This window comes from Zosterops lateralis (genome assembly GCF_965231275.1).
Source record: "Zosterops lateralis genome assembly, chromosome: 8".
Lineage (NCBI taxonomy): Eukaryota > Metazoa > Chordata > Aves > Passeriformes > Zosteropidae > Zosterops > Zosterops lateralis.
In genome coordinates this window covers 14,471,798-14,491,326 of record NC_139768.1, presented here as the reverse complement: position 1 = coordinate 14,491,326, position 19,529 = coordinate 14,471,798, and the positions used below count along the sequence as shown (strand labels likewise).

The 19,529-nt window shown below is 60.3% G+C and overlaps 4 protein-coding genes across 6 annotated transcripts; 3 read left to right on the top strand and 1 right to left on the bottom strand.

The window, feature by feature from the left end:
* Nucleotides 1–992: 992 nt before the first annotated feature.
* Nucleotides 993–3,803, top strand: ANKRD2 (ankyrin repeat domain 2). 2 transcript variants are annotated; one of them, XM_083866674.1, is made up of 9 exons: nucleotides 993–1,297; nucleotides 1,681–1,794; nucleotides 1,873–2,034; nucleotides 2,223–2,330; nucleotides 2,501–2,599; nucleotides 2,828–2,926; nucleotides 3,061–3,159; nucleotides 3,429–3,527; nucleotides 3,617–3,803. In XM_083866674.1, exons 1-9 carry the CDS (start codon nucleotides 1,229–1,231, stop codon nucleotides 3,719–3,721), a joined length of 954 nt encoding a protein of 317 aa, XP_083722800.1. In that variant the 5' UTR covers nucleotides 993–1,228; the 3' UTR covers nucleotides 3,722–3,803. The 2 variants fall into 2 exon arrangements, with proteins under 2 accessions (XP_083722800.1, XP_083722799.1); XM_083866673.1 differs by having other exon boundaries at nucleotides 1,681–2,034.
* A 776-nt stretch (nucleotides 3,804–4,579) lies between these two features.
* Nucleotides 4,580–7,586, top strand: HOGA1 (4-hydroxy-2-oxoglutarate aldolase 1). Of its 2 annotated transcripts, XM_083866957.1 has the most exons (8): nucleotides 4,580–4,852; nucleotides 5,475–5,603; nucleotides 5,691–5,818; nucleotides 5,929–6,063; nucleotides 6,235–6,331; nucleotides 6,465–6,598; nucleotides 7,177–7,361; nucleotides 7,447–7,586. In XM_083866957.1, the coding sequence occupies exons 1-7, from the start codon at nucleotides 4,624–4,626 to the stop codon at nucleotides 7,324–7,326; spliced, it is 1,002 nt and encodes a 333-aa protein (XP_083723083.1). In that variant the 5' UTR covers nucleotides 4,580–4,623; the 3' UTR covers nucleotides 7,327–7,361; nucleotides 7,447–7,586. The 2 variants fall into 2 exon arrangements, with proteins under 2 accessions (XP_083723083.1, XP_083723082.1); XM_083866956.1 differs by having other exon boundaries at nucleotides 7,177–7,586.
* A 76-nt stretch (nucleotides 7,587–7,662) lies between these two features.
* Nucleotides 7,663–11,259, bottom strand: MORN4 (MORN repeat containing 4). The gene is made up of 5 exons (XM_083866100.1): nucleotides 11,183–11,259; nucleotides 9,478–9,575; nucleotides 9,235–9,349; nucleotides 9,040–9,149; nucleotides 7,663–8,884 (listed from the first exon to the last, which is right to left on the bottom strand). Exons 2-5 carry the CDS (start codon nucleotides 9,542–9,544, stop codon nucleotides 8,736–8,738), a joined length of 441 nt encoding a protein of 146 aa, XP_083722226.1. The 5' UTR covers nucleotides 9,545–9,575; nucleotides 11,183–11,259; the 3' UTR covers nucleotides 7,663–8,735.
* A 534-nt stretch (nucleotides 11,260–11,793) lies between these two features.
* PI4K2A (phosphatidylinositol 4-kinase type 2 alpha) lies at nucleotides 11,794–19,042 on the top strand. Its single transcript, XM_083866597.1, has 9 exons — nucleotides 11,794–12,191; nucleotides 14,685–14,885; nucleotides 15,128–15,259; nucleotides 15,344–15,497; nucleotides 16,080–16,141; nucleotides 16,579–16,678; nucleotides 16,936–17,069; nucleotides 17,347–17,406; nucleotides 17,543–19,042. Exons 1-9 carry the CDS (start codon nucleotides 11,799–11,801, stop codon nucleotides 17,702–17,704), a joined length of 1,398 nt encoding a protein of 465 aa, XP_083722723.1. The 5' UTR covers nucleotides 11,794–11,798; the 3' UTR covers nucleotides 17,705–19,042.
* Nucleotides 19,043–19,529: the final 487 nt, after the last annotated feature.

Genomic DNA, 19,529 nt, shown 5'->3' with positions numbered 1-19,529 from the left:
CCTGTCCTGCTAGCCCTGGCTGTTTGCCTGCTGGGACCCTTCCCCAGCATTGTCTCATTGTCATCCCAGCTGCTTCTCAGTGTGGGGTCACCTCCTCCCTTTCCCGATGTTTCCCCTCTGAAGGTCTAAGCTTGTGTCTGCCCTTGAGCTGGGTGGGACAGTCCATGGAGGGGAACAGTCCCAAGACTTACCTTCATGGCCGCCATGGCTTGCCTGGTGAAAAAAGTGTCTTTCTGCTGTGGGAGGTTGTCACACTCATGGGACAGGGCACCCACATATGGCCCTGGGAACTGCCCAGGAGGGTAACAATGACGTGTAGCTGTCTGTCCCTCCTCCAAATCCTGTGCTGGTGGACAGTGCCCAGCGCATTAACTGTCCCAGCACAAGGCAATGTTGACCTCATCTTACAAGAGGGGAGTGCTCAGGAGGGTTGAACAATGTTCCTGCTGCCAGGAATAGCTGCCGGCTCTGCCTGTTGGCCCCACGTGAGGCCAGTCTCCTGCTGCCATGTGCTATAGGGCAGGCTAGGCAGCCTCGGGGACCCTGGCAGGGCTCCTCAGAATGTTCCACACCTGAGGTCATCCTCTAAAGCAGCAGAGGGGCCATGACTCCTGGCATCCCATGCTGCCTGCTGCTGTCTGAGAGGCTTGAGAGGACCCCTTGCCTCCCCCTGGGGTGGGCAGGTCCCCCCCCAGGCCCCCATTGCCCAAGGTGCTAGGGTGCCTCGGGCAATGTTGGTGGCTGCTGCAGCATCTGATTGCACAGAGATGGGGTGATGGGAGCCATGGGAGCATCTTGCTTGCCCAGGGTGGGTGGCACAGGCATAGGTGCCATGCCTATGGAATGACCCTGGATCATGTCCCTGCTCTTGCTGACCCTCTTTTGACTGGCTGTCACAGGTTCTGCACACGGCAGCTCCCCATAATAAGCACAGGTGTCCTGATCAACCCGGGGTGTGGGAGGGGTCTCTTTAAGAGGGTGTGGGGCTTGGAGAGGTGAGTCACAGCCACCAGAAAGCAGGAGGGTGAGCTCATGGCAAAGCTGCCCCAGTCATGTGGAGCACCCACAGCTGTTGGTGCCCTTGGGCTGTGGGACAGAGGGCCCAGCAGCATAAAGCCCCGCAGCCAGCGAAGCTGCCGGCAGCACCAGGAGTCAGGACTGGGAACACCCTGCCTGTGGCAACAAGAAGAGGACACATCCTGCACAAGACTGTGCGCTGCAGGCAGACATGGAGCTGGATGTGGAACGGGCCAAGGAGCTCATTGAGCAGAAGCTGGCAGAGGAGGAGAAGGAGGAGGTGGGTGCATAGGGCAGGGGAACCTTCCTGGGCTGTAGTAGGAACCCCCATTGTACTCTGTCCATCTTTAGTGACATGAGGAGGCTAGCATTGTCCTTGCCATCCTGGGGGATATATGAAGGTGTCCAAGGGCTCTCAGGGGGATCAAGTTCCCAACCCGGCAGCTCTAGCCCATGGGGCAGAACTCAGCAGCCCACAGGTGCCCAGCTTACCAAGCAGGGTGGGCAGGCAAGCGCAAGCCCAAGGGCTGCCCAGCACCTCGTAGACCTGAGCGGCGAGTGGGGCCATGCCCAGAGCCACCTTCCCTGGTAGGCTGAGGATGGAGGCAGTGGGGCTGCTCTGTGCCCAGACAAGACCATGCAGCACCCACTGTGCCTGTGCAGAAACTCAAAGGAGATGGTGCACGGGAGCCACGGGCCGTGGAGCGGATGAACACACCTGAGCTGGAGGAGGAGAAACGCTGTGGCCCCAGGAACTGGGGCCTTGAGGCCATCAAGGTGAGTGGGTTGGGGTGCAGGGTGGCCAGGGTGGCTGGTGACAGACAAGTCAAACGGAGCACTGTGTGTGGTCACCAGGGCCAGGAGAAGGTGCGGAGGAGTTCAGTGGATCTGAGGCGGGAGATCATCGATGTGGGGAGCATCCAACGACTCATTGAGCTCCGCAAGCAGCGCCGGCAGCGCCGGGCAGAGCGGGCAGCCACCCCTGAGCCCACTCCACCACCTGAGCCCCTGGAGATTGTACGTCAGGGGGTCCCAAGGTGTGGGAGGGAGGTTGCTAGGATAGGGGCTGGACCACCCACAGCCCAGCCTCCAGGTCACCCTGCCACTCAGGGACCTCTCTGGGGAAGCTGGGCAGGGGGGCCCCCATTTTGTCCCCTCTCCTGCACCCCTGTGCTGCCCCAGCCCTGAGCCTGTCCCATTGCCAGGAGGGTCCTGTGGAGCCAGAGACCTTCCTGCGAGCTGCTGTCCAGGGCAAGATGCACGTCATTGAGAAGTTTCTGGCAGATGGTGGCTCACCTGACACATGTGATGAGGTAGCATCCCTGGCAGCCACTGGTTGGCCCCTGCCATGCCACCAAGCCCTGCAGCCATGCCCCACCATGCCTGTGGGCGGTGGCTGGGACCCTTGGGACAGGGCTGGTGGTACAACCAGACTGGGCGGGGAGGATGCATCCATCTGTCAATGTGCCACCCTGTCCCCCAGTTCCACCGCACAGCCCTGCACCGCTCCTCACTGGAGGGACACATGGAAATCCTGCAGAAGCTGCTGGACAGTGGGGCCACTGTTGACTTCAGAGACCGGGTGAGGCTGAATCCTACTTCTAGCTGCATGCTGGTCTGAGCATCTGGGTGTGTTGCAGCCAGAACTACAGCAGGACTGGGGACCCTGCCTGGGGCAGTGCTGTCCCCATCATGGAGGTGGCTGCAGGCAGGGCTTTGCTGGTTCAGCTCAAGCATGGGGACCTGATGGGGCAGGGAACAGACACAGGGTAGGAGTGTCCCCTGCCATGACACAGCACTGTATGACCAGCTGGACTGCACTGCCGTGCACTGGGCCTGCCGGGGTGGGCACCTGGATGCTGTCAAACTGCTGCAGGACCGTGGGGCAGACCTCAATGTGAAAGACAAGGTGAGCAGGGCAGAGCAGGTCACAGGGTTGTGCCAGGAGCGAAGGCATACCCTAGAGTACCAGAGCTGACCCTCTGTTGGGTTAGCAGGTGTGGGTGTTGATCCCCTCTGATGTCCATCTCATCTCTCCCCAAGCTGCTCAGCACACCCCTGCATGTGGCCACTCGAACTGGACACCTTGATGTTGTGGAGCATCTCATCCACTGTGGGGTGGATATCAATGCCCCAGACAGGGTGAGTGCTGCAGCCATCACTGGGGAGCAACACTGATCCCTCTCCCTTTGTTGACCCCTCCCAGGGCTTCCAGCACCCACAGTGGGGCACATCTGGACACACACATCCTTGCCCCAGGGTGGTTGCAGCCACAGCCAAGTCTGGGACAGGAACAGTCCCCCTTGTCCGTGTGGACTTTGGTGTGCTGGGGGCTGGGGAGCAGTGGTGGGGACAGACAGAGGGTCCTTTTCCCTGGACCACAATCTCCAGTGAAGCTGTGTCTCTCACAGGAAGGTGACACAGCACTGCATGACGCCACACGGCTCAGTCGCTACAAGATCATCAAAACTCTGATCCTGCATGGGGCTGATATGATGGCCAAGAATGAGGTGAGTGTGTGGTGCCAGCACTGAGGCCACTTGCTGCCCCACCATGTTGCACCACCCTGTGCCCAGCCTCTCTCTGCCCACTCTTACAGGCTGGCAAGACCCCAACAGACCTGGTGCAGCAGTGGCAGGTGGACACACGCCAGGCGCTGGAGACCAAGGAGCAGCCACAGGGGGAGTTGGAGGTCCCTGCATGATGGCACCAGGCAGGGACCAGGGGCTGGGCTCAGCTCCAAGGAGCAGGATCCACATAAGTCTTGTCTGTGTCAATAAAAGTCAACAAAGAGCAGCATTTGGCTCCAGGTTGCTTTGATGTTGGGCAGCCCGCGCCAGGGTTGATGGGCCTGGGAAAGCTGGGGTATCCTGGGAGCAGGGTTATCTGGCAGCAGGATGAGTCCTGCCTCCTATCACTCGGACTCAAGTATTGGTGACACCAAGTGGTTCAAGGGCAGGACTCCTTGCTGCAGGACACCCTGATTGCTCACAGTCCTTCAAAGTCTCATCTGGGCAAGCTCAGGGAGGAAAAATGCATAATGACAGCTCAACCTGAGTCCATGTTGTACTGGAGGCTGGGGCTGTGCCGGAGAGCAGCAGCTGTACCCGTGCTGGACAGCCACTCTGTGGGGTTGGATGGCTTCTTGTCCTTCTGCCTTTCCTGTTGCAGCCATCCACGGGGGACACGTGGCCCCTTTGCACACATGCTGAGTGCAGTGCTCACTGCTCCCTATATGGAAATGCTCACACTCACCCGTTTACAGGAGACCCTACACTGAGAGCTGGATCAGATGATCCCTGACCAAAGCCCTGGGACTGCTTGCAATGCCTGGTCCCTCACTGGCCTTGCAGCCCAGCCCTGTACGAGGCAGAGGGATGGCTGCCAGCGTTGGCAAGCAGAAGGGAAAGCACGGCCGCGGTGGCCAAAGCTCACCTGGAGGGGCGCTGAGCTCCTTGCTGAAGGGGGAAGAACATCCTGAGCTCGTCTGGTACCACCCCCCATGTCATCTGCCCAGCAGGGTTGTGGGTCCCTCACGTGCCCCGTCAAACATTAACAGCCCCTTGGCGAGGCAAGCAGCACAGCCAGCGGCAGCACCCAGCCACCATGGCACTCAGCACCCGCCTCATCTCCTCCCTGCGGCCGGCCCTGGCAGCTCTGCGCTGGGCAGCCCCCGGGCAGCGCCGGGGGCTCAGCACTCCCCAGGGATCAGAGCCCTCACTCAATCTTGGGGGCATCTTCCCACCCCTCACCACCCCTTTCTCACCCACACAGGAGGTGGACTATGCCCAGCTGGAGGAGAACCTGCGCCGCTATGCCAGCGTCCCTTTCCGAGGTAAGCACTGCCCACTGTCCTTCTCCATGTCAGATCCCGTCAGATCCCTGCCAGCCACAGAGGCTGTGCAGCAGCATGTAGGCAGCCTGCCAGCTTCCCAAGGGTGCTCAGCCTCCAGCTGGACTTTGCTCCAGGGCTGGCAACCCCTCAGGTCACCCCCCTGGGGCACTTTGCTTGGAATGTGCCCAGGCACACAAGTATGTCCTTGCACACCCCCACCATATGCCAGCACATGCTTGCACACACACTCCACACATGTGCAGGCTTGCACACATACTCCACACACAGCTGTAGGCTTTAATTTAACCTATGCACTGCAGTCCCATGGACACTCTCAATAATTCAGGGGGTATGTATCTGTTGATTGCCAAGGAGGGATAGATGATAGAAGAGGAGCTGCAGAAGAGGCTGCAGCCTCATAAGGATGTCCTCCAGAGTCTCCTCTCTTCTGACCAGGAGGCTGGGACTGCAAGGACATAGGCAGGAGAGGGCACACTGTAGGCTGTGGAACTCTGCCTGGCTGCTAGCAGCAAAGAAGGGAGTGAGAGTAATGGGGGTACCTGAGACTCCTGGCACCCTTCTCCTGTGACTGAGCTCTGCCCTCCCCACATTTGTGTTCCAGGGCTGGTGGCACTGGGTTCCAATGGGGAGTATCCATACCTGACCTCCCAAGAGAGGGTGGAGGTGGTGAGCTGTGTGCGCCGGGCTCTGCCCAGGGACCGCCTACTGCTGGCTGGCTCAGGCTGTGAATGTGAGTGCCTGTGTGGGCAGCCTGGGGGGCAGTGCAGGGGCCATGTGTGCCCCCCCGACACCCCTCACCCCTTTGCCTCCTCCCCAGCCACCCAGGCCACCGTTGAGTTGACAGTCAGCATGGCAGAGGCAGGGGCTGATGTGGCGCTGGTTGTGACACCCTGCTATTACCGGGGGGCCATGACTACTGCTGCCCTTGTCCATCACTACACAGAGGTGAGCCATGTCCAATACCTGGCAGCAACCTCAGCTGAGGCAGCAGGATACACATGTCCAATGTGTCCCCAACCCACCCCAGCTGCTGAAATCTGCCTGGCTGCCTTCAGGTTGGCGATGCATCCCCCATCCCTGTGGTGCTGTACAGTGTCCCTGCCAACACTGGCCTGGATCTGCCCATAGAGGCTGTCGTCACCTTGGCTCAGCACCCGAACATCATTGGGATCAAGGACAGCGGTGGGGATGTGAGTGGGGCAGGACTTTCCCAGACTGCTTACCACCAAACCTGGATCTAAGCTGGGAATGGGGAAGTGGGACTTGCAGCCCTTCCCTGAACCCCAGGGCTGCCAGCAGCCACCCTGCAGCAAGGGGGACCAAGTGATGCCTGCCCTAGGGCATAGTATGTCTCTTCCCAGATCACCCGCATGGGGCTGATGGTCCACAAGACAAGGCAGGAGGATTTCCAGGTGCTGGCAGGATCAGCCAGCTTCCTGCTGGCCAGCTATGCTGTGGGTAAGTGCAGCTGCCCATCCTGGGCTGGGGCACTGTCTGGGGACACTGGCAGGGGGAGGCAGGTGGGAGACTGGGAGGTGTTGGCCAGGCACAGCATGCTGAGCTGGCTGCCAATGTGTCCTGGTGTCTTTAGGTGCCTCAGGGGGTGTGTGTGCCCTCGCCAATGTTCTGGGTGACCCGTTATGCCAGCTGGACCACCTGTGCCGCAAGGGCCAGTGGCAGGAGGCTCGTGACCTGCAGCATCGCCTCATTGAGCCCAACACGGCGGTGAGCAGGCAGAACCCTGGGATGCTGAGGGGAGGGTGTGCCAGCCCATGACAGAGGCAAGGAATGGAAGTCCCTGGGGCTGCAGCAGGTGGAGGGGTGGTTCAGGGGGACAGGATGGCATAGTACCTTGGCCAGCGAGCTGAGACAGGCTGGAGGTGAGAAGGTGGGAAGTACCAGCCCTACTATGTTAAGGAACAGCCTGTCCAATAGCACTGGGCACTGCCTGACCCTCTCTGAGTGTCTTGCTGGCTATTTATAGGCAGCAATGTGTAGGGGGGAAGAGCTGCTCTTTCCTGGCCCCCTCATCCCACTATGGAGTGGCCTGTCCCTGCTGCAGAGCCCAACATGAGCTCCAGCAGAACTCCAGTGTGGAGTCCTGTGTGGGTGTGCCCTGAACCCCCACCCCACATTGGGCACTTCATGGGGTGCTGCAGCCACCTCACGCCCTGCTGGCCTTGCAGCCCCACATGGGGAGGACAGGAATGATGGCAAGCAAAGGAGCAGGGGCTGCACAGCAGAACCCAGAGAACATGCTGGCCCATGGGAGCCAGAAAGCCTCCATGTCCTCCCTCCCACAGGTCACCCGCCGGTTTGGGATCCCGGGGCTGAAGAAGGCCATGGAGTGGTTTGGCTACTATGGAGGTCCCTGCCGTGCACCCCTGGCCCCTCTGAGCCCTGCCCAGGTTGAAGAGCTGAGGAGCACCTTCAGTGCCAATGGCTGGTTGTGAGGTGTTCTCCATCTGCCCCTTCCCACACTGGGAAGGTACAGGAGTGAGGGACTCTGGGAACATTCTGGGGACACTGGGAGGTGGCCAGGAGAGAGCCGTCCATGTTACTTTTTCCTGTAGGACTGGGTTGCACTGGGCAGAGTGGGTAGAAGAGGGCAACCACAGGCCAGCCTGCATCTCCTTCAGCCCCCAGAGTTCTGTTGTTTTCACCTGGGAAAGGGTGGACCCTTGTGCCATGAATAAACCTGCTATCTCCTCTCTGTGTCTGCAGTCCTGTCTGTGCAAGGCCCCTGCTCCCAGCAAAAAAGACATGGCACACGTGTTTGGCAACATGGTTTACTCAGCTGAAGCCTGTGCAGGCAGCAGCACAAGGCAGGGTCACAGCAAGGCACGGGACCCGGTGCAGGCAGAGACTGGCAGGGAGGGCACGGCCCCTGGAGCCCTGCACTGGGCAGTGAGGGCTGCCGGGACCCCTGTGCCACAGCCAGCCAGACCACACCGGGGGTGAAGGTGAGCATGCAGTGGGGAGATGAAGGACGCATGTGGGGGGCAAAATGGGGAACTGTGTGCTCCCTGCCTGCCCCTTTGCCATACCTCTATCCCCTCCCACTCTGCCCGGGCCTCCTGCTCCAGCCCTGGCACCCCATGCAGCCCTGCTCATGTTCCTCATTCCAGGCTCCAGCTGACCCTTCTCCTTGCTCACCATTGCTACCATCCTCCACCAGCATGCACCAGGCTGGGCATTCCCCAGTTCCTCTTGGTGGGGATGCTGCTGCTGATGTCCCCAAGGCAGTGGGTGGGTGGATTGGCACAGGGATGAGGGGAACACAGCCCATTGGCTGGTCCTGAGAGCAGGCTGGGTTCTTTGGGGACACAATGTCACCATACCCTGGGCATGCAGGGGGATGGCCAGTCACCCAGAGCTGAGGGTGCAGGACACGGTATGCCTGGGGTGCCCACCCTGCCTCCAGGACCAGGGCAGCAAAGTGAGCCAGGAGCTGCCTCTCTAGGGGCACATGGTTCAGTCAGCAGCTTCCAGCCAAGGCACCCTGGCAGTGGGGTCAGGGACCAGCCCCTACCCCCCTGCTCCATCCTCTGCAGCTGGCTAGCAGCTGTAGTGGTCCACAGTCTTCCTGGGAGGAAGAGGAGCCAAGCCCCTGTCACCCTGTCCTTCTGCTGCTCCAGCAGGTGCCAGCGCTACAGCCAGAAGGAGAAGGCACCACGGCTGCCCCAGGGCACTTGGGTGGAGAGCAGAGGATCCCATCCCCTCCAGCGGCAGGGGGACGCTTGGAGGGGACGAAGGGCAGGGAGGCACCCAGCAGTGCCACATCCCTTCTCCAGGGCCAGCAGGGCCAGTCAGTGCCCAAGTAGGGGGTCCCTGCTCTGGTGGGAGGGGATGTGGGGCACCATCACACTGTCAGGCTGTGAGCAGACTTGGAGGCACCCTGGGCCCTCTGGATGATGGCTGTGCACTTCTCCCGCCGCAGCAGCTTGTTGTTCTCAAAGAAGCCCTCGTTGCGGGGCACGCCGTGGGAGCCATCGGGGAAGGTCAGGAGACCTGGTGAGGGGAGGGAAGGGCTGGGAGTGAAGAGGCAGGGAGCTGCACCCACCCAGGGATGGGGCCAGGGAAGGAGGGAGGAAGCAGGAGATGCTGGAAGGGGCTGTGCTGAGCAGGGGCCGTGCAGATGCCTGCACCATGCCGCCAGCACTCACCGAAGCCATACACGCGCCCGCCTTTGAACTCGCCCTCAAAAGTCATGTTGTCACAGCGGGTGAAGACTCCAACGCCACTGAACTTGCCCTGCACAAACTCCCCCTCGTACCTGTGTGGGAGGATCTCCTGAGGCAGCAGCTCCCCACAGCAAGTGGGAATGCTCAGGGAGGTGCACGCAGGAGTGCTGTGCCCACCTGGAGCCATCGGAGAAGGTGAGCACGCCACAGCCATGGAAGAGCCCATTCTCAAAGTGCCCAACATAAGCAGTGCCATCAGCAAACGTCAGCTGTCCGATGCCATGCCTGCGACCTAAGTGAGAGCAGAAATCAGCAGCACTGGACAGAGGAGGGACCTGCCCCAGTATGGAGCTGGGCAGAGATGTGGGGTTTGCTTGTCCCCCAGCACAGGTGGCACCGTTCCCTCCTGCCACATCTCACCTTCTTTCCACTCGCCGCGGTACTCCTCCCCGCTGGAGTAGGTGAAGGAGCCTTTGGTGAGGGTCATGGCAACAGCCTCCAGCACAGCAGGACAAGAGCTGGCAGGGAGAGGCACAGACAGCTGCTGGGCAGGGAGAGCAGCTCAGCTTGCCCAGAGCCTTTGCATCCTCTCAGTTTGCACAGAGGCACCTGTCTGCCCTGGGGACAGCTCTGCTAGGGCACAGCACAGATGAGGAGGTGACCCCAGGAGCACAGCTGTCCTGCCTAGGCTCTGAAACCCCAGCCGCCAGGTTCGGGTTGCTGCCCGCCTCACTGCAGGGCACAGGGAGATGTGAGCCCACGGGGGTCACAGCCCTGTGAAATGTGAGTGAGTGAGTGGCAGGAAGAGGAGTGTGGCAGGAACTGGCTGCCTCCATCATGGCCCTCTAGCAGAACCCCAGAGGTCCTGCACTGTGCAGGCTCAGGCCAGGGGCTACTCTCAGCTTTGCTGGGGCAGTCCCAGGCAGAAACAAGCATTTTAGAGAGGAGATGCTTGCTGGATTGTTTTCAGTGGCAGTTCTTCAGGAGAGGAGAGAGCTTGTAGGGTTTCCAGATTCAGCATCAAGAATGGGCAGACCTGGCTCACCGCCAGGGATGAGAGGACACTCCTCCTAAGAGGGACAGCAGAGATAGGATCCTGGGGCTTCAGGGCTTTGTTTGGCTGCCCAGGGTTTGCAAACCTGCCTGCCAACAGCAAGCAGTCCCTGAAGCCCTGCACACCTCACAGAGCCCTGCCACGCAGCACAGCTCTCCCCAGCACACAGGGAAGGGACCAGAATAGAGACAGCCCCGCAGGTGGGCTGGGCGCTGCCTCTCCAGCAGCTGCCGGTGCAGCTCACGCAGTGGGAAGGGGCTCCCAGCACCTCAGCGGGGTCTGTCTGCTTACAGCCGGCTGCCCATCACCCAAGAGGTGGGTGATAAACCACATGGAACCGCAGGACGCGGCACTCAGGAACACAACAGGAACTTGCCAGGGCTTTGTGTCCAGAGGAATGGCCCCAGCCAAGGCAAACAGCGACTGAACAGTGCTCTCTGCTGATGGGAGGGACCGGGAGCGCATCGCCGGCTCCCACCCTGCAGCCTGCCCAGCCGTGCCGGGCGGAGGAGAGGATGCTACTGCAGGGTATGACACTTCACCCGGAGGAGAGCACCCCACGAGCACTCCAGCCTGTCCATCAGCCGCTGGGCTCCCTCCACCCCGAGCCTGCACGTCCCGCGCCCGCCGCAGGCAGGGCACCGCGCCCAGCACAGCCCGAACGGCACAGCGGTCCGGGGGTGCACGGCCCTGTTGAATTACACGTCCTCTGGCAAAGGCACGGACATCCCGCCCGTGCCACGCACCCACGGGGGATGCGCGCGTACCCCGCCTGGGGATACCTGCATACCCCTGTGTCCGGGGGCGTGACCGCGCCCACGGGTGATGCACCCACACCTCGAGGTACGAATATCCCGTCGTGTCTCTGTCCCCGCGGGTGATGCGCCCACCCCCCGCCGTGTCCGTGCACCCACGGCTGAAGCACCCGCACCCCGGTGTGTTCATGCACCCACGGCTGATGCACGCACGCCCCACCACCGGGACACGCGTGGCGATGCTCACGGGCCCGGTGCGTGCCCGGGAGCGAGGCGGGCGGGGCTGGCGGCGCAGGGACCCGCGGCCCGCGCTCACCTGGCTCCGCGCTGTCCGCCTACACCGCTCCCCACCGCGTCCCGCCGAGGGGCGGCGGCCGCCACCGCCCCTGCCAGCACCCCGCCCCGCCGGGCGGTGCCACGCCGCCAGCGTCCATCCCCACTCGCCGTTGGCTGTTTCCACGGCAACCGCCAGCAACGCCACTGTTCATTGGCCAGCTGCACAGCACGCCCTCGCCGGCCGCCATCTTTGTGTGGGGCAAGGAGCACCCCACGGCGGGCGTGGCTGCAGAGGGGCAGCGCCCTTGCCCCTCCATCTTTGTGAAGGGCAGCAAGGGGCACGGCCACTCGAGAGCGTCCATCTTTATGTAGGGCACTGGCGCCAGCCGCCGCGGCGCCGGTAACGGGGAGCGAATACACCCTGGCCCCCCCGAACGAACGGTGCGAGGCCCGAGAGCTTCGGAACTAGCCCCGGCGGCACCATGGCAGCAGCCGCCCCCGCGGTTCCGGCGGCACCGGCCGGGCTGGGCGTGGCACAACGAGGGGCGGAGCGGCCGCGGGGGTGCGGCGGCGGGCGGAGCGGGCCCCGGGGCGCCGTGACGCGAACGGAAGCGGAAGCGGCAGCAGCGGCACGGCGGGGCCGGGCGGGCGGCGCGATGGACGAGACGAGCCCGCTGGTGTCGCCGGAGAGGGCGCAGGGCCCCGACTACGGGCTGCCGGGGGGAGCCGTGCGCACCCTCCCGCCCGCCGCGCCCCCGCCGCCCTCCCCTCCCGGCTCCCCCGGCGGCCGCGACCGCGAGCGGCAGCCGCTGCTGGAGCGCGGGGCGCGGGGCCCGGCGGCGGCGCAGGCCCAGGCGCAGGCCCAGGCGGCGGCGGCGGCGGCAGCGGCGGCGGCGGCGGCCGCGCAGCGGGAGCGCAACGACTTTCCCGAGGATCCCGAGTTTGCCGACGTGGTGCGGCGGGCTGAGCTGGCCAGCGAGCGCGGCATCTACCCCGAGCGCATCTCGCAGGGCTCCAGCGGCAGCTACTTCGTGAAGGACCCGCAGGGGGTGAGCTGGGCCCGGCCCCGCGTGGCCGAGCCGGGGGTGGTGCTGCCCCCGCAGCTCCGGGGGGCGCTGGCTGGGAGCGGGAGCAGCTGGAGAGGCTCTGAGCCTTTCCGCGGAGTACAGTGCGACCAGCGGTAATGCGGGGGAGCAGTGTCCAAGTGCTGATTCAACCTCTTCTGCGGCATTGTGCCCATAGAGGAAGGGTTACCCCCTCCCGAAGGCCCGCGCATCAGCGTCTGAACACAGTGACTCCAGCCCCAGGGCTGTGGCTTTGTGGGCTGAGCTGGTTTTGGCCTTTTTTTGAACTGAGATATCTTCTCTGTGGCTGTGTGGTTGGTATAGTGGAGACAAAGTCTGGAATGTAGCTACTCCCCTGTAGACATGGTCAGCTGTGTGGCAGCCCTTTGTGCCAGTGGCTGGATGAGTGTGCAGCACAGGCTGGCTTGTCTTGTGACCTGCTGCTCCCTGCCCAGTTACTTGAGTTGTTGCTGTTTCCTGTGTCTCCCTTGCCACATGTGTGCTAAATTGCTTCCAGGGAAGCAGGAGTGAGCTCTGTAGTCTCTGGTGTGTCCTACTTTTCCCTTTCTGGGTGAAAGCTGGCTCCTGGAAGTTGTGGCAGGCAGTTCCCAGCTCAGCTGATGGCATGTGGGGAAATACACCCTTGTGCCTCAACCCGGCTCCCTCCTATTGCCCAATCTGAGACCTAGAGTGAGCAGCCAGATGAGTTGCCTGGGGGTTGCAGGCTGGAGGCTGCCTGGCCATAGGAGACCCAAGCTCAAGGACAGCTGCTGGAGCATGAGTGTGAGCAGCCAAAGTTTGTGTACTGCTGGCATTGTCAGCTGGCAGGTCCCCCAGGTTATCCTGCTGTTGGCAAATGTGGTGTGTGACTGGGTGCTGTGATTGCTGCCCAGGGTTATCAAAAGCATTTTACTGTTGGCATGGGAGTGTGGCACGTAGATATTGTGGGCAGCAGAGGGAAGATATTGGGGGGAATGTTGATGATTTCCCTTGAGGCTGCTGGGGCCTGAGCTGTTCCAGTTGGGCTGTGCTGGCCAACCCCCATGGTTATGATTACCCCACTGCCAGCTGCTCCTCTGTGCTGGCCAGGCTCCCTCTGCCTTGCTGCTGGCACCAGGCAGACCTGTTTTCCCTGTCAGTGCTGCTCTCGGCACGGGTCTGTCTGGAAGGGGATGCTGTGCTGCCAGGCTTCTGGTTTCTTCTTCCACACTGTCCCTGCCTGGCTGGGCCTTGCTCTGCTGGATTGGTTCCATGGAGCACAGGGCTTCATGCTGCCAGAGCTCCTGACAGGCCTCTTTGCGGGCTTATATCCAAGGATGGGTTGACAGTCGTGTGACAGCCATGTGGGGCTTTCCTGCCTGCCTAGGGAAAGTGGCTCCACCATGTGATCAGGATGTGGCTCAAGTGATCCTGTTCCCTCAAACCCTTCCGTTCTGTCTTCTTGGTGAACAAAACCTTGGTTCTGCTTGCTCTGCCCTGGCTTTTTGCCTTTGACAGACTAGGATTGCATTGAGATTCCCTGCTGAAGCACTGGGACTCATGTTCTACTTCCACATTCTGCTGGGAGTTCAGCTTGGGGAAGTGATGCCCACTCAGGCCAGGGTTAGCAGTAGCCATGGGGAGAAGGCCTGGTTGCATGTGCTGCTGAGTCACCCCAGAGCAGGGACTGCCAGCCCCCCAGGGATGCCTGACTTGTGGGGACAGGTAGCCTTGCTCGTGTCCCAGCCCTTTTCTCCTCTGTGTGCCGTGGCAGCACTGGCTCAGTGGTGGTGCAGTGCCCTGCACACGGCTCCTGTGCCCTCTGTGGCAGCAGGGTACCTACTCTGCTGTCCCCACTGTTGGGCTGGTGTATGTGAGGCTGGATTGAGGGGCTGGGACTGCTGCTGGTAACAGCTGGTGGCCAGTTTGGAGCTGCCTGTGCTGTCTCATCCACAGTTTATCCAGAGAGTCAACCCTTCTGCTGGATCCCCCAGCAGAGAGCCCTGGCTCCTCAGGTGCCCTGCAAGTGCTTGGCTGTTATGATCCTTTTCCTCTGGTCAGTTTGGGATCAGCTCTGTTGAATGGATTTTTGAGCCAGGGCAGGGATTGCTATAGCTGTCCCTTTCCTGTGTGGACATAATGACCAACAATGAGCAGTAGCTTTCCCCAGCTATCCAAAGGTCACTGGAATGAGACTGATGTGTTTACCAGGAGCCTGCATTATCAGTAGTGTTTTTTGGGACACATGTTGGGTATAAAGGTCTCTGGGCAGCACCCTGTTCTTGTTGGATGGGGTAGTGGCTGGAGGGGGGGGTTCTTCCCAGCTCTGCCCACCTCCCTCCCAGGAGCTGTGGGGTTTTGCCTGGTTCCAGGAGGCTGGTTATTATCCTAATGAGGAGCAGTTCTGGACCTGTTCCTTAGTGTTCCCGCTGTAGGCTGGGGAAGATGTCCCAGCCCTGTCAACTTCCTGGACTCAGCCCTCTTCTCTCCCACTCACAGAAAATCATTGGCGTCTTCAAGCCCAAGAATGAGGAGCCATATGGGCAGCTGAACCCCAAGTGGACCAAGTGGCTACAGAAGTTGTGCTGCCCGTGCTGCTTTGGGAGAGACTGCCTTGTCCTGAACCAGGGCTACCTGTCGGAGGCAGGTGCCAGCCTGGTAGACCAGAAACTGGAACTCAACATTGTTCCCCGCACAAAGGTGAGGGGCCAGCTGCTGGGGTCTTGTTCTGGGGAGGCTTTTGTGTGCTTCCACAAAGCTCTGCTTGCACTTTGTGGCACTGCTGACCTAGGAGATCAGGTGCTCCAGACTAGGACTGTTCCTGCTTAAACTCTGGGGATCCTTGTGCTGGGCGGAGCTGTGGGAAATGCTGCATATTGGTTTTATTGGGCAATCCTGTGACTTGCCAGAGGCCCCTGCTGACTGTGCTCATGTCCCTCCAGGTGGTGTATCTGGCCAGTGAGACCTTTAACTACAGTGCCATTGACAGGGTGAAGTCCCGAGGAAAGAGGCTGGCCCTGGAGAAGGTGCCGAAAGTTGGTCAGCGCTTCAACCGCATTGGTCTGCCACCCAAGGTAGGGCTGCAAGTCTCCACGCCTGCCTGTTGGCACCTCCCCAGGCACTGTGGCCTTCTGTAATGCAGCCTGTCCTTGCTACAGGTGGGCTCCTTCCAGCTCTTTGTGGAAGGCTACAAGGATGCAGACTACTGGCTGAGGAGGTTTGAAGCTGAGCCGCTCCCGGAGAACACTAATCGGCAGCTGCTGCTGCAGTTCGAGCGGCTGGTGGTGCTGGATTACATCATCAGGAACACAGGTGGGGCCAGATGCTGGGCTGGATGCTGCCTGCTCCTTCATGTCCTACCATGCTGGAGAAAGGGGAGGAAGAGAGTTTTGGTGGCTTTTCCCTGCACCTGAAACTCCTCTCCCTCAGTTGCTGCCACGTGACATCTGCCTCGAGGCAGAGTGCAGCTGCTGGGCTGCTCACCACCTGAGGCTCTGGCTGCTGGCCAGTTTACTGGCAGATCTTGGTCTACCACAGTGCTCAGGTGAAAGTTTGCCAGCTGTGAGGATCCAGGGACATCCACAAATCCAGCACCTAATTGTGCCCCTGTATCCCACTTCACACCATATTCCTGAATTTCTGTCAGGCTGGAAGGGATTGAGGTTGCACTCTGGGGCTTGCAGGCTGACCTTTCTCTTGGGAGCTGGTGATATGTGGACATCTAGGGCTGTCTGTGAGGGGCTTGATATGGCTTCCCATGCCAGCAGCAAGTTTAAGGGCTCTGGGAGTTTGTGCCTAAAATGTGTCTGTCTCACTTCTTGGTCAGAGGAGGAATTGTCTTCTGTGGTGCAGGGAGGCCCTGGTGCTGACACAGCTGGTTTTATCTCCCTGCAGATCGGGGCAATGACAACTGGCTCATCAAGTATGACTGTCCCCTGGACAGCGCAGGCGTGCGGGTGAGTGGCTGTTCTTGGGCAGGGGCAACACAGGGACTCTGCTCCTGGAAGCTGCCTGCTTGACAGGCAGGACAGGAATTTCCCATCTGGCTTGGGTTTCCAAATGTGTTGAGGCCTGATCTTGTCTCCTGGGCCTTTTGTTACTATTTATGTTGGTGGTTTGTGACCTACTGGGACTTTGTGAGGATGCAGTTGAACTCTGTGGGGAAAACTGGTGTTGCTGGACCTTCAAGTGAGACCTGGGGGGGAAACAGCTTTGTCCCCCTTCCCACTCAAAGCAGACTATGTTTCCCTGAAGTTAAGGGACTGTGCCACCAGGCAAGAGGCTGCTGTGCCTATGTGGTAGCCAAGGCAGAGATCCTGAGAGCGGGGCTGCAGGGAGTAGAAGGACTGTTCCTGGGAGGACCTTCTTGTGACACGCTTCACCTTCCTTCCAGGACAGCGACTGGGTGGTGGTGAAGGAGCCCATCATCAAGCTGGCTGCTATAGACAATGGTTTGGCCTTTCCCTTGAAGCACCCGGACTCCTGGAGAGCATGTGAGTCCCTCAGGCTATGCCAAGGCACCATGGCAAGCCATACAACTCCATGCTTGGGCATCCTCCTCAAGGACTGTAGAGGAGAGGGCTAGGGTTGTACCTCTGCAACTTCTGGGTTCATGGGCAGCTCCTCAGCAGAGACTGTAGAAGGCAGATGCTGGACCCTGTGTCCCAGATGCAGGGAATCTAATGTCCTGGGGCATGTGGCACCATGCATTGCTTTCCCCAGTTCTAATGTCTCTTGCGTCCTTCCACAGATCCATTCTACTGGGCATGGCTGCCCCAGGCCAAAATCCCCTTTTCACAGGAGATCAAGGACCTGATTCTTCCCAAGATCTCAGACCCCAACTTTGTGAAGGACCTGGAGGAAGATCTGTATGAGCTCTTCAAGGTGAGCTGGAGGAGTGGGTGAAGGCGATGAGGAGAAAAAGTGGGCGTGGTGTTGGGGAGCTGCCTGTCAAGGTTGCAGATACAGAAAGGTGGCAGTATTTCTGGGCTGAGGCACAGCAGGGTTATCCTTCTGCCAGGAGCTGAAGATTCAGTGTTGGAGAAGCAGGAAAGCCATAGGACAGGACAGGGAGAGGGGCTGACTTGAGAAATAGACATCTTGTTCACAGCATGAAGCAGTGGGTGGATCTCATTTGCTCTCTTTGCTCTCTCTCTTGCAGAAAGACCCTGGCTTTGACCGGGGACAGTTTCACAAGCAGATTGCTGTCATGAGAGGCCAGGTAAGCTGTGCATAGGGAAGACAGATGGATGAGGTAGGAAGCCTTGTCCTGCCTTTTTGGCAGGAAGGCTGCTGGAGTGGATGCTCTCTATTGCTCTGGCAGGGCAGCTCAGTCATTGCTCTGTTCTGTCATACAGATTCTGAACCTGACTCAGGCATTGAAAGATGGGAAGAGTCCACTGCACCTGGTTCAGATGCCACCTGTGATTGTGGAAACAGCACGATCCCACCAGCGCTCCGCCAGTGAGTCCTACACACAGAGCTTCCAGAGCCGGAAGCCTTTCTTCTCATGGTGGTAGCTGTGGGAGCCACGGGCAGGGCTTGGCCACCTTGGACTAGCGCTGCGAGAGGAGCTGGGCCACTGCTGGCTCCTGCGGCTGGGACTCAACCTTCGGGGTAGAGCGAGCAGATGCGGCTGGAGGAACCTGCAGCTGAACTGGAGGAGCCACGCAGATTGGCATGGTCCCTCCGCAGCTCCATTGGAGCTTGGTGCACTGCCTGGGGCAGAGGCCAGGGGGAGGTGTGGGAATCTGCCAGGAACTGTGGCATGGTTGGGACCCTGCCCCTGCCTCTGTTCCTTGGCCTGCATGCGGTTCTGAGCACCCCTGCTTGGGGCTGGGATGAACAGAGCCAGGATCCGTCCAGCCCTTCACATCAGCCACTGGCCCTTTTTTTCCCCACCATGCCAGCTGCTTGGCTGGGAAGGCCTTTAGCAGGTGATACCCACTCCATTTCCCTGAGGGTGTGCTGTACTCCTCCACTGTCCCTCTGGTGCCCCAACCCCGTGCACGCTGCTTTCCTCAGGGGGAGTTCCTGCTGCCCACTGGTGTAGCAGGGACCACAATGAACGGCTGTTCTCTGGCTAGAGGCTTGAGGAGGGGACATAAGAGGGACATGCAGTTAGACACTAGGGGGAAAAAGGTGCTGGCTTGTTCCTGTGCAGAGCAGGTGGCTTTGCAGAGCTTTCCCATGGGAGCTCTCCCCTTCTGCCCCAGTCCATTTCTCCTGCCTGGTCTCCATGGCTGCTCTTGCTTGACTTTTTCCCCTCTCCCAGCAAGCTCCCTGGCTGCTGTGCAGCCAGCATGGTGCCAGCCTTGTCTGTGCCTAGGGGACCCTCTGAGGGGCAGGGGCTGCCGGGGAAGGGCCGGAGGGGCTCTTCCACCACATGGGTGGGAGCACTGGGGGACCAGCATGGACTCCTGGCTGCCCTGGAGCTGACAATCTTGCAGGCCTGCTGTGGGTGGAGGAGGCAGGGAGCCCCCCTCTCACCAGCGGCTGCTGAGCTTATGTTGTATAAAAGAGCACCAGGGCTGCTGCCTGCACCTGCTTGCCTTGAGCTGTGACTTCTCAGGCTGCTGGGGAAAGTCAGTGTTGGGTCTTGCTGTCCTGTTAGCCCATCTTTGGGGAATGAGAGGGATGAAAGCAGGTGAAGCTGGGAAGGCAGAGCAGCTGCTTTGACTCCTGCAATGGGGAGGGGGCTCAGCACTGGCTGTGTAAGCACAGAGGGGGCAGCAGTGGAGATCCCAATTCCTAGCCAGGCCCAGCTGCATTTGACTGACCCAAAATGTATTGTTCTAATGCACTGTAGAAATGTATGTAATGTATTTAAACCATGCAACCGTCTGAATAACAGAGCTGCCATTCAGCTGGCTACATCTGTGCCTCTGCAGCATCCTAGAGCAGGTCAAGGCTCCTCAGCCCATGGCTGCTACCCATATGTACCTGCACAGGGATGTACTTGCCTCCTGCAGCAGCTCCAGCAGCTGCAGGACAGAGTCCCTTTCCTGTTTGCTCATGCTGGGCATTGAGGGCAACCAGCTGCCCAGGCTGTCCCTTGGCATCCTGTGTCTGCAGGTCCTGCTCCAGTCTCTCCTGGGCTCAGTGACTCTTGGAGAGGGAGCTCTGGAGGCTGGAGATCAGGCTGCCCATCTGCCGCTTCTCCTCCTCGAAGTGGCCACATTCAAACTGCAGAGCTGCTTCCTGCAGCTGCTTCTCCTCCTTCAGCCACAGGACCGTGGTCTGGAGCTTTGCTCATTTGGCAGTGAGGCTGCATACCTCCTGCTTCAGCTCCTCCAGCTTCAGAATGTCCCTGATGACTTCTCTGTTCTCCTGTGCACTACCCTC

Coding starts and splice junctions, on each gene's coding strand:
- ANKRD2 (XM_083866673.1), top strand. CDS start 1,229: ATGGAGCTGGATGTGGAACGGGCCAAGGAGCTCATTGAGCAGAAGCTG. Junction 2,927..3,060: donor ACCTCAATGTGAAAGACAAG/GTGAGCAGGGCA, acceptor TCTCTCCCCAAG/CTGCTCAGCACACCCCTGCA. Junction 3,160..3,428: donor ATATCAATGCCCCAGACAGG/GTGAGTGCTGCA, acceptor TGTCTCTCACAG/GAAGGTGACACAGCACTGCA.
- HOGA1 (XM_083866957.1), top strand. CDS start 4,624: ATGGCACTCAGCACCCGCCTCATCTCCTCCCTGCGGCCGGCCCTGGCA. Junction 4,853..5,474: donor TGCCAGCGTCCCTTTCCGAG/GTAAGCACTGCC, acceptor TTTGTGTTCCAG/GGCTGGTGGCACTGGGTTCC. Junction 6,332..6,464: donor GCTGGCCAGCTATGCTGTGG/GTAAGTGCAGCT, acceptor TGGTGTCTTTAG/GTGCCTCAGGGGGTGTGTGT.
- MORN4 (XM_083866100.1), bottom strand. CDS start 9,544: ATGACCCTCACCAAAGGCTCCTTCACCTACTCCAGCGGGGAGGAGTAC. Junction 9,150..9,234: donor ACCTTCTCCGATGGCTCCAG/GTGGGCACAGCA, acceptor CCTCCCACACAG/GTACGAGGGGGAGTTTGTGC. Junction 8,885..9,039: donor CGGGCGCGTGTATGGCTTCG/GTGAGTGCTGGC, acceptor TCCCCTCACCAG/GTCTCCTGACCTTCCCCGAT.
- PI4K2A (XM_083866597.1), top strand. CDS start 11,799: ATGGACGAGACGAGCCCGCTGGTGTCGCCGGAGAGGGCGCAGGGCCCC. Junction 15,260..15,343: donor GCATTGGTCTGCCACCCAAG/GTAGGGCTGCAA, acceptor TCCTTGCTACAG/GTGGGCTCCTTCCAGCTCTT. Junction 16,679..16,935: donor CCCGGACTCCTGGAGAGCAT/GTGAGTCCCTCA, acceptor GTCCTTCCACAG/ATCCATTCTACTGGGCATGG.